Source organism: Phoenix dactylifera, unplaced genomic scaffold, assembly GCF_009389715.1.
Source record: "Phoenix dactylifera cultivar Barhee BC4 unplaced genomic scaffold, palm_55x_up_171113_PBpolish2nd_filt_p 000263F, whole genome shotgun sequence".
Taxonomy (NCBI): Eukaryota; Viridiplantae; Streptophyta; class Magnoliopsida; order Arecales; family Arecaceae; genus Phoenix; species Phoenix dactylifera.
In genome coordinates this window covers 411870-427500 of record NW_024067753.1, presented here as the reverse complement: position 1 = coordinate 427500, position 15631 = coordinate 411870, and the positions used below count along the sequence as shown (strand labels likewise).

General features: G+C 38.4%; 2 protein-coding genes across 2 annotated transcripts; both read left to right on the top strand.

Annotated features, from left to right (window-relative positions):
- Positions 1-2571: 2571 nt before the first annotated feature.
- Positions 2572-6683, top strand: LOC103696913 (serine hydroxymethyltransferase 4-like). The gene is made up of 4 exons (XM_008778634.4): positions 2572-3483; positions 4690-5080; positions 5163-5264; positions 6170-6683. The coding sequence occupies exons 1-4, from the start codon at positions 2599-2601 to the stop codon at positions 6412-6414; spliced, it is 1623 nt and encodes a 540-aa protein (XP_008776856.1). The 5' UTR covers positions 2572-2598; the 3' UTR covers positions 6415-6683.
- Positions 6684-14465: 7782 nt separating this feature from the next.
- On the top strand, positions 14466-15269 carry LOC120105336. Its single transcript, XM_039117707.1, has one exon. The coding sequence runs from the start codon at positions 14466-14468 to the stop codon at positions 15267-15269; it is 804 nt and encodes a 267-aa protein (XP_038973635.1).
- The last annotated feature ends 362 nt before the right edge of the window (positions 15270-15631 follow it).

The window sequence follows — 15631 nt, the reverse complement described above, 5'->3', positions numbered from 1 at the left end:
CATTCATCTGTTTTTCATTAGTTATCACCGGTAGTCTATGATAAAATGTTGTCAATCATATCAATTAAGAAGCTTTGATTATTTTCTCATAAAAAAAAGAAAAAAACATTTGAATGTTAGATCTGCCTAAACTCTTCAATGGTCTCAAATATTCATATTTATAGGATTATAGGACAATTTCTAGTTTACATCATTTTGCCTATATTCATTTTTTAATAGCTATTACCAATAGTTTGTGATAAATGTTATCGATCGTATTAACTAATAACGAGACCATAAATTTGCAAATGAGGTTAATGAGGCACTACTAAATTGTTTGCAACATGATGAAACTCATCATTCTTGCCAATGGTTCATGTCTTCATGTTTTTCCTCATGTAAGTTCTTGTCTTGTCAAGGTATAACTAGCTATACTCAAAATCTAATCTCATTGTACCTTCAAATTTGCCTTCCAAAAACTTCCTTAGAACGCTTATGTTGCTACTTCCTATATGATTAATGATGAGATAAATTATACTTAACATAGGGGATCTATGTTTTATATCTTTCACATTTTTTTTGTTAAATATTATATTAAGTTTGAAGTTTGCTGAGTAGCCTCCACCAACAACTAAAGAGAGTAATCCAAATTTGAGTAATGATATTGTTACAAGTGATATAAAACATGGAAAACCATTTACAATTTTTCTGGAGCATCCATCTTTCTCTAGCAATGGTCCGATGATCGGAAGAGAAGCTAGCCTGCATGTTCTCAAGCAGTAAAAGTTTTCTAGATAAATTTCCCCATTTTAACCATTACATGATGCTTTGGTGGCTTTTAATAGTTGTATCGATAGAAAGACATTTTCAAAGCCCATGGTTGAGGAGCGCATAATCCACATGTTATCCATGCAAGTATAACCTTTAAAGCATGGGCGCAAATGGGTCGAGACGGACCGGGTCATGAGTGACCCCGACCCAACCCGATATTTTGTTCGGGTCCTAATATTAAACCTAGATCCAGCTAAATAGAAGATCGGGTCATATCGGGTTGGATCTACGGCTAAAATTTCTGATTAAACAGATTATTCAGGTCCGGTCGAGCCCATATCTAACCCAGTCTCATTCTAAAAAATTCGGATCCAGGTTGGATTCAGGTCGACTTCGGGCAATCTAGCAAGAATCTCTGTAGCATAACTAGCTATCTATGCCAAACTGGCCAAAGTTGCAAACACTTGTGCTCATTTCATAGGCTCAAACATTATGTTTATAGGTTTGTAAAATATTCAATTATACAAAGTAAAGTAACCCAAAGAGAATGATTTCATAAGATTCATGGATCCTATGGTATCTAGTTTCCAGAACGAGATATAATTTACCCATAAAAAAATTCAAAAATGGCATTTGAACCTTGCATCTCTCTTAGGCTAGTGACAAATAACTAAACGGCCCACGCCAGAAGATTCAGTCCAAAGGACAATACTGTTCTTCTTAGCAAACAAGATAACGTTTTTCTTTATTTTCTTGATGAAGTATGTGATTTTAATAGATTTGGGCAGATAAGGACCTGCTTTCTTGCACTAATCAGCAATCATACAAGATGGATGTGGACTTGGGAATATGAAGCTTCCAATTTCTCCTTGCTATCTTGCTTCTGGTTCATGCATGGATGGCAGGAACATGAGCATGGTGGTGGCTCTCCAGCCAAGGAGATGACCTGAGAATCGGTGGCAGGGTTGAGCTACACACACACTGTGGTGGCTGGCGGGCAGACAAGCGGAATTAAGTTTTGGGAGAGTTATCTTGTAGTCACTAATCAGAGGCTCTACGATGCGCCGGTCGCTGGTTTCTTTTTTTTGGTGTTAGAACATAAGAATGAGGAAGCAGGAGGTCTGACCATATTACGCTATGGTCATTCTTCTCCTGATCCTGGAGCGCGCATGGAGACACTGATTTGGATGGTGAGACTTATGCTTCATGATTGATTGATTTTAATAAATCTCCAATAGATTCCAACACAATCTTTGGCTTGATGGAAAATGGAACCACAAGAGTCTTAAACTCTTCATGCTCCAAAATCATGAGAAGTGGTTGAAAAGCTTCACCAAAAGCTCTCGATGGCCTATCCTTTGGATTTAGAACAATTTTTACATATATTTCAAGAAATTCTGGTTGCATTAAGAAAAAATCCAGATCCAAAATCTTCATGCGGTCTCTAAGGGTATATCCGAGTTCGTATTGGGTCATAGAATAAACGATCCAAAATTAATCCAAAAAATAATGAATTAGACCGGATCGGAATATAGTAAATCTACATCCGATCCGAAAAGTAGAACGGATCTAATTTTAAAACCCAATCCGGTCTCATGGGTCCGTTAAAATAGGTCGGATCGAGTCCAAGTAGGCCGGATCGAGTTGGATCATGGGTCAATCTGGTTTATTTGGAGCGAGTCTATCATCAAGCTTAATTTCATGCATTTTTATCAACATACCATATTTTGTAGATACACGGTATTTGTACCCAAATAAAAGTCTTTCCGTTTCTCCCTTTTTTTAAGGTAAATAAAATGACCACCAAGGGAGGCAGTGACCTACCGCACCAACAACCCAAACACCGTCATGTGGTCACAAGCTGCCACCTCTTCTATAAAGCCGCTGCCCTCGTACCGCCGACTCCGCCGCGGCCTCCAACCACCCTCTCCCCACCTCATCTTCCCCATCCCGACGCCTCCTCCTCCCAGATCCCTTCTCGTCCCCCGCCGCCCCCTCGCCGTCGCCGCCGCCACCGCCTCCTCCTCAACCGCCTCCACCGCCGCCTCCTCCTCCATGGACTCCGTCGCCGCCTGGGGCCTCACCCCTCTCGACGCCGTCGACCCGGAGATCCACGATCTGATCGAGCGCGAGAAGCGCCGGCAGAGCCACGGCATCGAGCTCATCGCCTCCGAGAACTTCACCTCCTTCGCCGTAATGGAGGCCCTCGGCAGTGCTCTCACCAACAAGTACTCCGAGGGCATGCCCGGCAACCGCTACTACGGCGGCAACGAGTTCATCGACGTTATCGAGAACCTGTGCCGCGCCCGCGCCCTCGCCGCCTACCGCCTCGATTCCGCCCGCTGGGGCGTCAACGTCCAGCCCTACTCCGGCAGCCCCGCTAACTTCGCCGCCTACACGGGCCTCCTCAACCCCCACGACCGCATCATGGGCCTCGACCTCCCCTCCGGCGGCCACCTCACCCACGGCTACTACACCTCCGGCGGGAAGAAGATTTCTGCCACCTCCATTTACTTCGAGAGCTTGCCCTACAAGGTCAGCCCCGTCACCGGCTACATCGACTACGACAAGCTCGAGGAGAAGGCCCTCGACTTCCGCCCCAAGCTCATCATCTGCGGTGGCAGCGCCTACCCGAGGGAGTGGGACTACGCCCGCTTCCGATCCATTGCCGACAAGTGCGGCGCTCTCCTCCTCTGCGACATGGCTCACATCAGTGGCCTCGTTGCCGCTCAGGTATTTGTCAAAATGAAATTTTGGGATTTGTTTTCCTCCCAAGATAAAATTTTTAGATCTGCGTCTTGGTTTCAACTTCTAGTGTTGGTTGAGGTAGATGTCGATGCATGATAAGTTGATCTGATTGAAATTGATGGGATTTGTTCTTTTGGTTGCGAGGACTTAGATTAGATCTTGTGGAATTTGGTGATCTTCAAGTAAATGTGTTGCTTGCTTCTGACTTCTGTTCTTTTGATGCAATCAGTGTTTTTTTTTTCTTTCAAATTTGGTCGCGAGAGATCTGAATTTCCTGCTTTATTCGTTCTAGTTGATCTGTCTATGCTTCACAATGAACTGATTCACAAAGGTTTGAAGCTTGCATGCTTATAGTATAGATTCTGGAATGATTTATCGACTACAAGAATGAGAAATAGATTTGTGAATTCTCCAATTTCATCGGGTCATGTGGAGCACCTCTATCATATATTTAAGAATGAGATCTGATTATACCGATTCTAGATTTGTTTTTGCCTAGTTCTACATTAGTTATGATATTCTTCATCGGGTCAAATGGAGCACCTCTATCTTAGATTTACGAGTGAGATCTGAATATACTGATTCTAGATTTGTTTTTGTCTAGTTCTGCATTAGTTATGATATTTATTGACAAAAAAGAAAAGTAAGTTCGTGCACTTACAAAAAATTTTAGATTCAAATGACTGTGTTTCGTTGGACTTATGTTTATGAGAAAACAAACAAAGCAGTTAATTTCATGAATATGGAAGCACAATGCAGCGTTTCTGTTCTGATCTTGTTGGGCTCCATTTTCTATTTATATAGCAATATCAGATAACATATCTGGATATCCTTATTCAAGATTTCTTCTACTGAGCTTTTTGATGTATATTGACCTAATAGGAGCTTGAATTCTCATATTACTGTATTTAGATATCTGGATTTAGTTTCAGTTCTGTTTGTAAGCAAACAAATGCAGTGTTAAAGCCTGCATAATTTTTGAAGGTTCGAATACAATCCAGTTGGATTTTGTTTCTGAGTTCTGAATTTTTTTTTGAGTGTTGTTTGCATGCATGTCTTAATATTGGAAAAAACAAAGAATTTTGTCTGATTTAATGGTTCTGTTGCTAAAGTAAGGCTCTTGTGATTTATTTTTCAGGGGCTATCGTTTTCTTGTTTAGTTTTAACTTTTTTTTCTTGTGTCATGTACAGGAAGCTGCAGACCCATTTGAATTCTGTGATGTGGTCACGACCACGACTCACAAGAGTCTTAGAGGGCCAAGGTCAGGCATGATCTTCTACAGGAAGGGCCCTAAGCCTCCCAAGAAGGGCCAGCCAGAAGATGCTGTTTATGATTTTGAAGACAAGATCAACTTTGCAGTGTTTCCATCTCTGCAAGGTGGACCTCACAATCACCAGATTGCTGCTCTGGCTGTGGCCCTGAAACAGGCCATGTTGCCTGGGTTCAAGGCTTATGCCAAGCAGGTCAAGGCCAATGCTGTCGCTTTGGGAAAATATCTGATGAGCAAGGGGTATAAGATGGTCACTGATGGGACTGAGAACCACCTCGTCCTCTGGGATCTCCGGCCTCTTGGCTTGACTGGTATATAGTATCTTCTTTTTGTGCTTAGTTGTTTATTTGAGGTCCATAAATTCATCTATTTCTCTCCATTGAATATTTTTAGGAAACAAGGTTGAGAAAGTTTGTGACCTTTGCAACATTACGGTGAACAAGAATGCTGTGTTTGGAGACAGCAGTGCATTATCTCCTGGTGGTGTTCGGATTGGTAAGAACTTTGTTATACTTGCAAAATGCCCTTGTTAAGATAAGTTGTTTTCTTGTAGACAGTTACAAGTTATTGTGCATTAGCTCCTGGTGGTGTTCAGATTGGTAAGAATTTTGTTATACTTGCAGAATGCCCTTGTTTGTATGAGTTGTTTTCTCGTCGACAGTTACAAGTTATTAAGACCTTGTATCAGCTTGTGAAATCTTAGGAATGATTTCTAAAGGATGTTCAGTTTTGAAATTTTTTTATTTAGCTTAAATGCGTGAAAAGAGAATTTAGCTGATTTGGGAAACTCAAGTACAAAAAACTACATGCCTCTAAATTCTAGTAATTGTTTTGGTCATGAAAGGCCTCTGGATATGCTATAATGTCTGTATAAAGAAGATCAACAATAAGACACTGAGGATGAGTGCTTAGAAACAGTGCTAATGATACATTCCCACTTGATGTAGATGATCACTAATATGAAAGCTTGTATATGTGGTGTGCTCAATATACATTCCTGCTTGATGGGTCAGACTACCTGCCGATATCTCATGTTGGGTTCAACACCAAAATCGTGGTCATCAATATGTGTGCTCTGTCTGCATATAGTTCTCATATGCACACACATGTAGATCTAGCATTTCTCATACAACAGCTGTCAAGGGTAGAATACAACAAGTTATTTGAACACAAAAAATAGATTTATAGATTTTCTTTGTACATTTGAAACCTTTCTTGTTATGTATGTTATTGTTGGGAAAATAAAAAAACAACCAAGCTTTTTTACTTTATATAAGAGTTGGCACTGAACAACCTCTGAGAACTTTATATGAATCCAACTATTTTTAAGTATGGTCATGTTTCTACAGTGGTACTTACAAATTAATGCAAATTAATCCTTGCTATTGTTTGTGTTGCAGGTACTCCTGCCATGACTTCAAGGGGTTTGGTTGAGAAGGACTTTGAGCAGATTGCAGAATTCCTTCACCAGGGAGTGAACATTTGCTTGAAAGTTCAGAAAGAGCATGGAAAGCTTCTGAAGGACTTCAACAAGGGTTTGGTGAACAACAAGGACATCGAGAACCTCAAGACAGAGGTGGAGAAGTTTTCATCTTCCTTTGACATGCCTGGTTTCCAAATGTCCGCCATGAAGTACAAGGACTAGGCCCAATATCATGATTGGCGCAATGCTCTACTGCACATTTTCTCACTCATTTTATTGCAAAAAAAACCTGCTCTGGGTTTTGTTGTTTATCTAGACAGTTACTTCAACTTTCTTCTTCTTCTTCTTCATTTTCTTTTCTTTTTTACGCTCTTAGATATGCTTATGGAAAGATTACATATTTCTACAATACGGAAGTGTATTCCATGCTACTTTTCTAATGTCTATTTTCCTGAGTAATAAACTTGAAAGCAATGGTTTTTTGATGCAAAGCGTGAGGCATTCTTTTGAACAACATGGAGTGGAGATGTTTCTATTAAAATTGTTGATTGTAGGGGGTGCCTGGAAATATCCATGCATCTGCTAGATCTACTACTGATTACATATATTTGATGTTGATGTATGGATTTTGATGATCAGTTCTCATGGTTTTAGCTGTGGGGAGTACCGTTTGCAATGTAGTCTGTGCTCTTGTTCCTTTCATCCTGGTCTGTTGCCCTGAAGCTTTCACTGCTTGAGTAAATATAAATTGTTTCAAATCAAATTCACGACTGTCTGATAAACCTTAAACCTTTAGATTGGTCGATTGGTCAGAACCAAAATTCCTTGATGATCATATGATTTTGATCTGTATCATCTATATAGGTTGTGATTATTTTTAAATTGCATTTGTTATCTGTGTGATATGGTGATTTATTGTAAATTGGATTATGTTTCAAGAAAAATACTTTTGGGAGGATATGTAATGGATTAATTCAGGAGATTCCTTGTGGGGAAAGATGTTTTTAAGAGGAGAATGAAATGGATACGTGGGACAATATATTGTAAGTTTTGCAGGGGTGCATAGAGGCTATGATTTCAGAGATTTAAAAAAGGAAGGAGATACTATTTTGGAGCTCGCAATGGTATATGATTTAGTTTTGACCAACATCTACTTTAGAAAGGTTTTCACTTGATAATTTTTTAAAAACGGGATTAATCAAGTCAAGCAGTTTTTTTTTTCTTACTAGAGACACTGATTGGGTTTTATGCAAAGATTGTAAGGTTATATTATGTGTCCAATATAGATCGGTAGTTTTGGATATCTATTTGGAAATGAAAGAACTCAGAAACCGGAGAACTAGGTAGTTGAAATTATGAGGAGAGAAACAAATGACTTTTATGGATAGAATATTCAAGAAAGGAAAATAGGATCTATACAAAAAAAATTATTACCATGTGGGAAGAGATGACCAATAGCATTAGCTATAGATGTATTAGGAGAACCAAAGATGGGACTGCAATAGGGTAGTTATGAGTTGGGTAGCCCATTACTCATATCTGTTTTGTAGTTGACGGAATGGAGTAGGTTGCAACAGGTTGGGGTGGGTAATATTGCAATTTTTTTCACGCAAGTTAAATATATAAAAAAATATAAAAAGTAAATCTCGGTACTTTGTATAATATTAAATAAAATAAAAGTCGAAGATGGAAAACATAGCAAACCAAATTTTTGATAATAATAAAAACAACAAATAGAAATTTTGCTTTTTAGGAAGTAAAATGTTCCTTAAATTATGAAAAGCAATTAACTGAAAAAAAAAAAAACAACCTGTACTTAAGTGAAAGAATTGTGAGTGTTAGTGTTAAGCGAAGTAACACTGATGACAAGAGATTGGGACTCGAAGAACTCCACTAGGACAACCTTATTCATGTTCAAAACCTATCATTCATTCTCCTAGGTGGGTGTGAGATCTTGGGCAAAAGGAGAGTGGGTTTGGCTAAAGGTTTGAGAAGGGAGGGGACAAACAACTGAAGTGACTAGGGCATCGAATCGTGAGATTTTGGGGAGGAGAGTGGGTGCGACTAGAATTTTGAAAGGGAGAGGATGATCAGCCAAGGCAAGTAGATAGACTAGGACATCAAATAATCTAAATCTGATGCGAAGGGCAGGAAGGCACCGATTGGTTAAGGTTCATACATATCTGGGTCGGGTTCAGGGGGGGCATTGCCATCATCCACATCTATTGTGGATTCACTATAAGTTTAGAATGAAGACATGTCTCTATTGTCAACTCTAAATGGGTTGGATAAAGCCCAACCCATTAGGGTCAGGTACCCGATGGTTTGAAGTAAACTACCAACTCTCATGAAAGGAAAAAGAGCCATCTAGTAAAGAAACTAATTGGTGAAATGACAAAGTTTAGTTAGCATTTTGACTAAAAGAGGGTGTTGTAGAAACTATCTAAATGTAGAAATATAGAGTCATATAAAAGTTATAAGGTCAGTAAGGAAGTTAAGAAGACGGTATAAGAGGCTAAATTCAAAGTGTATAAAGAGTCGTATCATAAGTTAGAAATTAAGGATAAGGAGAAAAATATCTATAAGATTGCAAGATTAAGGGAAGAAAAACTAGAGACTTGATTTAAATTAGATGTATCAAAAAAGAAAATCAGAAAGTTTTGGTTGAGGAGGACGTGATTAGAGAAAGATATAGAAGTTATTTTGATAAGTTATTTAATAAAAATCATGTAAACATTTTGTAATGTCTTACTGAAGAAGATGACTGAAAAGATGAAAATAGGAGATAAGATTGGACTAGATGGAATCCTCATTGAGGTTTGAAAGTATTTAGCTAGTTTGAAAGTAACTTGGTTAACTAATTTTTTTAATAAAATTTTAAAGACTAAGAAGATCAATGATAAATAGAGAAAGAGCAGTATAGTATTGATTTATAATAATAAAGGTGATACTGAAAATTATTTTAATTATCATGGTATTGAATTCATGAGCTATACGATGAAATTTTAGAAAAAGATGATTCACTACAACAAAAATCCTTATTAGTGGCAGTTGTAAGTGCTGCTTGTATAAGCAAGACAAAATGCCACAAATACCTTTATCGGCATTTTTGTAGCATTTTGTTATTGGTATTTTTGTTCATCTTAAGATCGTGTCCGCAATTAATTATTGGTATTTTTGAAAAGTCTGATAAAAGTCTCCTTTTTTGCAACATATAAAAGTGCCCTTAAGGATTCAATCCTACAATTTTTATTTTATTTTTTATGGCAATTATATATATTGATAATCATGTGCGACACAGTAGTATATGCCGATAGAGGTTCATGCATTAGCGGCATTTATATATGCCATTAAATATGTATTCCATTAGGTATTACTTGCACTTTTATATGCTGGTAATAACTGACTTGCTGACTTTTGCTACAAAATGCCACTATTTCATTTAAATTGCAACGGCTACCTCCCATTTTTTCCAATATTATGCAACTACCATAAATTCATTATTTAGTCTCACTTTTTTTAAATGCTTCCAAAAATTTAGATAACTATAGTAAAGTTGATTTTGATAGCTAATAAAAGATTATACTTGAAACTGAAGATATTATAATGTTTAATTCTTGTAATAGTAATTGCAACTTTATAGTAAAAATTATATATTTTGACTAAATTTGAGAAACTGTCATAATAGTAGACACATTTAGCATGTTGTGATACTAGGAACATCATTCCATAATCAAAATGCTTCATTGAAATAAATGTTTTGCTATATTTCTTTGGCAAAAAGTAAATAGATTTTTGATTCTTTATACTAAGGCATCCAAACCATTGAAGAACAAACTAATGAATCATGGAGTTCAAACCAAACGGTCATGTCTCATATCATATTCGCACAATCAAGTTTTAGGCTTGTTTTTACAATTTGAACCTACCAAAAGGAAGTCCAAATACAAGTTCAAATAAAGAAAAGCCAAAAAGAAAGGGATCATCAACACTGTCCCCCTTCATCGATCTCATCATCCCTCTATTTACGAACAACCTACCAAATATAAGAGAGATAATAATAAGTTAGATTGTAGTTTCAATTTAATTATTATAAAAGAGTCAAAATGCAAAAATAGTAAGTATATAAGTTGAAGGCCAAGCAACTCTTGCACCAGTTGCATCCTTAATAGTTTTGTAATGGCCATATTCTCTCATCAGTGGTTCATCATGCTCTATTAGAATCATCATCAATACTTTCAAGAATTCAAGTCCTAGTGTTACTCCACCTACAACTGTTGTAGGACTCCTACTAAAAAGAAGCTCACATTGGGACTCAGTAAATAGACCTCACATGCATCCTACAATTTGAAACCTTTTTGTTGATATATTAAACTCATAAGGATATCGGATTTTCAAAGATAAGGAAAAAAACTTTTTTTAGGAGGATTGTTTTGTTTCCCTCATTATGTAGCCCTTTTGCCACCTCTTCGACTGTTCATGTAAGTTCTTATATATTGTAACTTATAATTTTAATTAAAAAATTACAATCAAAGCTAAAAATATATTATAAAAGAATTGATCATTTATTTTAACAAGTGAAACAAATTTTGAAAAACTAGTAAGCTGAATGATGGAAGCAAGTGGCTGCATGATGAGGCTTGCGTATGTTGTTCAGGTAACTCTTCATGGGGGCTAGCAGCATCACCAACCTAATATAAACCACAAAGTTCAATAAAAAAGTGAGATTTTAAAATCTGAGAGCAATACAATTGAACTAGGGAAGTAATTGTCTGTGTTGGATTTATCTTGTTTATATTCTCTTTTTCAGCCAGGTATATGCTCATCTTGATTCCTCTTCTCTCCAACTTCTAGCTTCGTTGTCAGTTTAGCAATAAGAGAATGCAAGACTCAAATTTGTCTCTTGAGTCAACAAGTTCCTTTTCAATCTCTGAGGCTTTCCTTTTGCAATCCAGTCGGCTACAAGGTTCACTCTCTCAAAAATTTCTAGAGATCAGAGCAAGTCCCAGTGTACAAACATGCCCATATTTTTTTGCTCCTAAGACCAGAGATAAAATGTTATTCAATGCACTATCAGTTTCTTGGCTCTCTTGGCAATCCTTCATTAGTTGCTCTAGTTGTTCCTGAATAAGACAAAGATATTAACACATAGTTAGTTATTTGAATTTTTCTATTTAATTCCATACATATCAAATCACATAATGCATAAAAAATTGTAATGCATAATAATATTTTTCGAATACATATTCATCGGAGACCTATCTTTGTGTTGGTGTGTTATAATAAAAACTTCATTCCTTCTGTACCATGCTCCTTCCTCTGCCATCATGTATAAATTAGCAAATTCTTGACTTATCATGAGAGCAGGTAGTAGACATATAGCAAATCTGAAATTTAAATGCATAAGAATATATCCATTCTTCTTGAACATTTGCAAAGCTTTTGTTACCCACCGTATGTGTCATTTCTTGCTTTTCATAACCATCTTTGTTCTTTGCAGCACTTGTGTGAGACCTTGGAACTGGGCTCGGTCCACTCAACCGGCCCAGTCCCAAGCCTTGGCCTCACGTGCAACGCACGTGAGGCAACGGGATGGATCCTCCATCCCGAAGAAGAAGGAGGAGCCCCCGTTTTAGGGCTTCTCCTCTTTCCCCCTTGAGTCCACCGAAGGAGAGCCGCCACACCCAAGGAAGAAAAGAGGGAGGGTCTTCTTCGCGTTGCCGGAGAGAGAGAGAGGAAGAGGGAGAGCCGAGCAGCACGGGTGACCCTTTTCCTTCATCGCCGCCGGAGAGGAAAGCCGCCGGACCTTCGTCGGGGCTGAGGTAGGCCTTCTCCTCTTCCTCTCTTGGTGATTAGCCACGGTGTATGAGGGTTTTGAGCCGGCCGATCGCCGGATTTTGGCCCAAAAAGGGATGCTTTGCTTCGGCTAGGTGCTTTAGCCGCCGGCGATGGTCGGGCTTGCTCCGCCGCCTCCTGCCGCCGTCGGGGCCGGCCACCATGGTCGCCCCGGAGTCCGACCGAGAGGGAAGAAGAAGAAGAAGGGGGGGTGTCATGGGACCCCCTGTTTCACCGAAGGAGAAGAGGGGAGTCGGGAGAGAAAAGAAGAAAGAAGAAAAAGAAAAGAAGGAAAAAGAAAAGAGAAAAAAAGAAAGAAGAAAGAAGAAAAAAAAAGAAAAAAAGGGGAAAAATAATAATAATAATAAAGAGAGGGGGTGGTTTACGGGTATGAACCCAAACTCGGAGTGCTAGGCACTCCAGCAGGGCCAACCATGGGAAGATATTAAAAATTTAAGTCTTTGTATATATATATATATTATGATGAATTTTAAAAGAAGAATATGGTTTTGAATATTAGGTTCTGCGAGGGATTTGCGGAATTAATTGGAATTAATTGGATTTGTTGTGGATCGCGTTCGCAAGGTAAGTGATGTAACATCTTTTCTAGATTTATCGGCAAACTATATATCTATTTTACGAATCGAATTATTCGTGATTTCGAATTTGATGCATGGATTATATATACATTTTTAGAATATTGTATGACTCTGATTGAACGTATTTGCTTCTGATTTGAATTGTATTTAATTGCTTTGACATTATACTTTTCGGCTTGGAACACCGAACATAATGTAAGAAAAGATCATGACTTGAAATAGATTCAGATTTGTAGTCGGGCTATGTTGAGGACCCTGCCAATGGGGGCTAATACAATAGTATCGCAAGAAGAATAGTCGGAGATATGACCCTACCATAGGGAACATGTGGTCATAGTTCCTGGCTGTTGAGTTAAATCTGATAAATTAAAAGAAATTAAGATATGAACGACATTTGGTTTTGACACTGTATGTTTTTTTTTATATAACTGAAATATGAAATAGAGAACAAACTGAACTTCGACTTGGCTATGTTGAGGACCCTGCCAATGGGGGCAGATACGTTGGCAATTGACTGTCCTGAAGGACTCACCGCAAGAAGATTAGTCGGTGTTGATGACCCTGCCATAGGGAACATGTGGTCATAGTCCAGGATCGACAAGATGAATTGAATATGTGAAAGAATCTTGAAACCGCGAAAAAAATCTTATGAATTTAAGAAATATTTGACTTATATTTTGAAACTGCATATTTATTTATTTTCCACATATTATTGCTTGATTTATCTAGCTAGAGTGTTCATTACTTACTGGGCTGTCTAGCTCATTATACCATCTCTTGTTATTTTACAGATTTCGAGAACTAGTCTATTGGGGATTCAAAATGGAAGAGCGACTAGAAGGATTGTGGCATAAGTTATCTTAGATTAGGGTTATTTAAGTTGATTTGTTATTATGGATATTTATTATGATTGGTGGACTTTTGTTATTTTAAGAACTAGGTTTCTGCATGTTGGTAAATGATTATTCCGCTGCGTATTTAGACTTGTGAGACCTTATGACTTGGGTTAGTCAATGGAATAAAATTGCATTTATTCAGTTAAATTATTTTAGAATTACATAATTGAGGTGTTTGGTTTAGATGCCTTACATGCTCGTGGGGAGAGTTTTCTACGGGTGTGCGGCGGTTGGCGCGACCCCCGGCTCGCGATCTCGGGCCGAGGGTGTGACAACTTAAGTGGTATCAGAGCATACATGGATAGAATCTAAGACAAAGAATCATACACGATATGAGTGTAGGTGGGTAGACACGAGGGACATTGGGACGTTAGGTGTGAATAATGTGATGATTATTTATATATATATATATAAATAATTTATTTAATTTGGTGAGCTTTCTTTTTATGAGTCTACAATTATTTGATGCATATAGATCAGGATGCCTCAACGTCGGGCGAAAAAGACTACTATTAGTGCTGCAGATGAGACACCGAACCGGCATGCTGACAGCACACCCCAACGGGTTGGGAGTATCCCTCAGCAGGAGGGAGTCATGAGCCCTCAAATGGGACAGGAACCGAGCTTAAGCCAGGTTATGCAGACCATAGTGGGTCTCATGCAAATGCAATAGCAGGTGCAACAGCAGTTGCTCTAACAACAAGCGCAGTTGCTCCAGACACAGCCACAGCAAGGACGAGGGGAACAATGTGAACATCGTAGTAGCATAGCTGCATTTAAGAGGCTGGCTTCTACAGCTTTTCAGGGGACTACAGAACCTTTGGAAGCAGACAATTGGCTTACAGAGATGGAAAAAGCATTTGCTGTCTTAAGATGCCGGGACGATGAAAAACTTCTGTTTGCATCATACATGTTGTAGGGAGAAGCATTTAATTGGTGGCAGATGTTGGAGCATAAATTTGAGCATGATGGGGAACCTCTCACTTGGGATAAATTTCGAAAAGCATTCTATGATAAATATTTTTCTCGGAGTGTAAGGATACAGAAGGAACAAGAATTTATCCATTTGAAGCAAAGGGGCATGACAGTGGCCGAATATGAAGCCAAATTCACAGAACTAGCCAAATTTGTTCCGAAATTGGTAGAGGATGAGCAAGACCGAGTGCACAAGTTTGAGATGGGATTGAAGACTGAAATTAGGAAGCAAGTGGTACCCTATGAGTTGACTACCTACGCAGCTGTGGTGAATAAAGCTTTAATCATTGAAAGGGAAGTCAACGAAGCTTTTGCTGAAAGGGAAAGAAACCAAAAGAAAAGAAACAGACCTGCTGAATTTAAAGGGGGAAACAAGAATTTCAAGAATCCAGCTCAGAAGCCAAATAAAGATAGAAATCTCAAAAATGAGAGTGGAAAGTATTCAAGATGTGGCGGTAATCATGAATTTGCAAATTATCCCTGGGTTACATGTTCTTGTTTTTATTGCGGACAGAAAGGTCATAAAATTGCAGACTGCCCACAAAGTAACGAGAATAAATCTACGCAGGCAATGGAAGGAAGCCAGAGGCCAAAGACTCAAGGAAGGCTATTTGCACTTATACAGCAAGATGTACAAGCTTCTAATGCAGTGGTGACAGGTACTATTCCTGTATCTGATTTTATGCTTATGTCTTATTTGATCCTGGTGCCACACATTCATTCATATCCTCAAACTTTGTCAAAACACATGACATATTGTGTGAATCCATGACCACTAAGTTCTATGTGGAGACACCAGTAGGCGGTATGTTGAGCACTGATGTTATATGCAAGTCATGTACAATTGAAATAATAGATAGGGAGTTACCTGTGGATCTGATTGTACTTGATATGCGGGATTTTGATGTCATTCTAGGGATGAATTGGCTTGCTACCTATCATGCCTCAGTAGATTGTCATGGCAAGAGGGTAAACTTCCAAATTCCGGGGGAACCGGCATTCAGTTTCTATGGGAACAAGGGAACTGCTTTTCCTCATATTATCTCGGCTTTGCAAGCTGGACGAATGTTAAGGAAAGGATGCACAGGTTATCTGGCCTCAGTAATTGATATACAACAAGATGAACTAAAGATA

What these genes read in the sequence shown, in the direction of transcription:
- LOC120105336 (XM_039117707.1), top strand. Translation starts at nt 14,466, where the DNA reads ATGTTGGAGCATAAATTTGAGCATGATGGGGAACCTCTCACTTGGGAT.
- LOC103696913 (XM_008778634.4), top strand. Translation starts at nt 2,599, where the DNA reads ATGTGGTCACAAGCTGCCACCTCTTCTATAAAGCCGCTGCCCTCGTAC. An exon ending in GTGGCCTCGTTGCCGCTCAG is followed by an intron (nt 3,484 to 4,689) that starts GTATTTGTCAAA and finishes TGTCATGTACAG; the next exon opens with GAAGCTGCAGACCCATTTGA. An exon ending in TCCTGGTGGTGTTCGGATTG is followed by an intron (nt 5,265 to 6,169) that starts GTAAGAACTTTG and finishes TTTGTGTTGCAG; the next exon opens with GTACTCCTGCCATGACTTCA.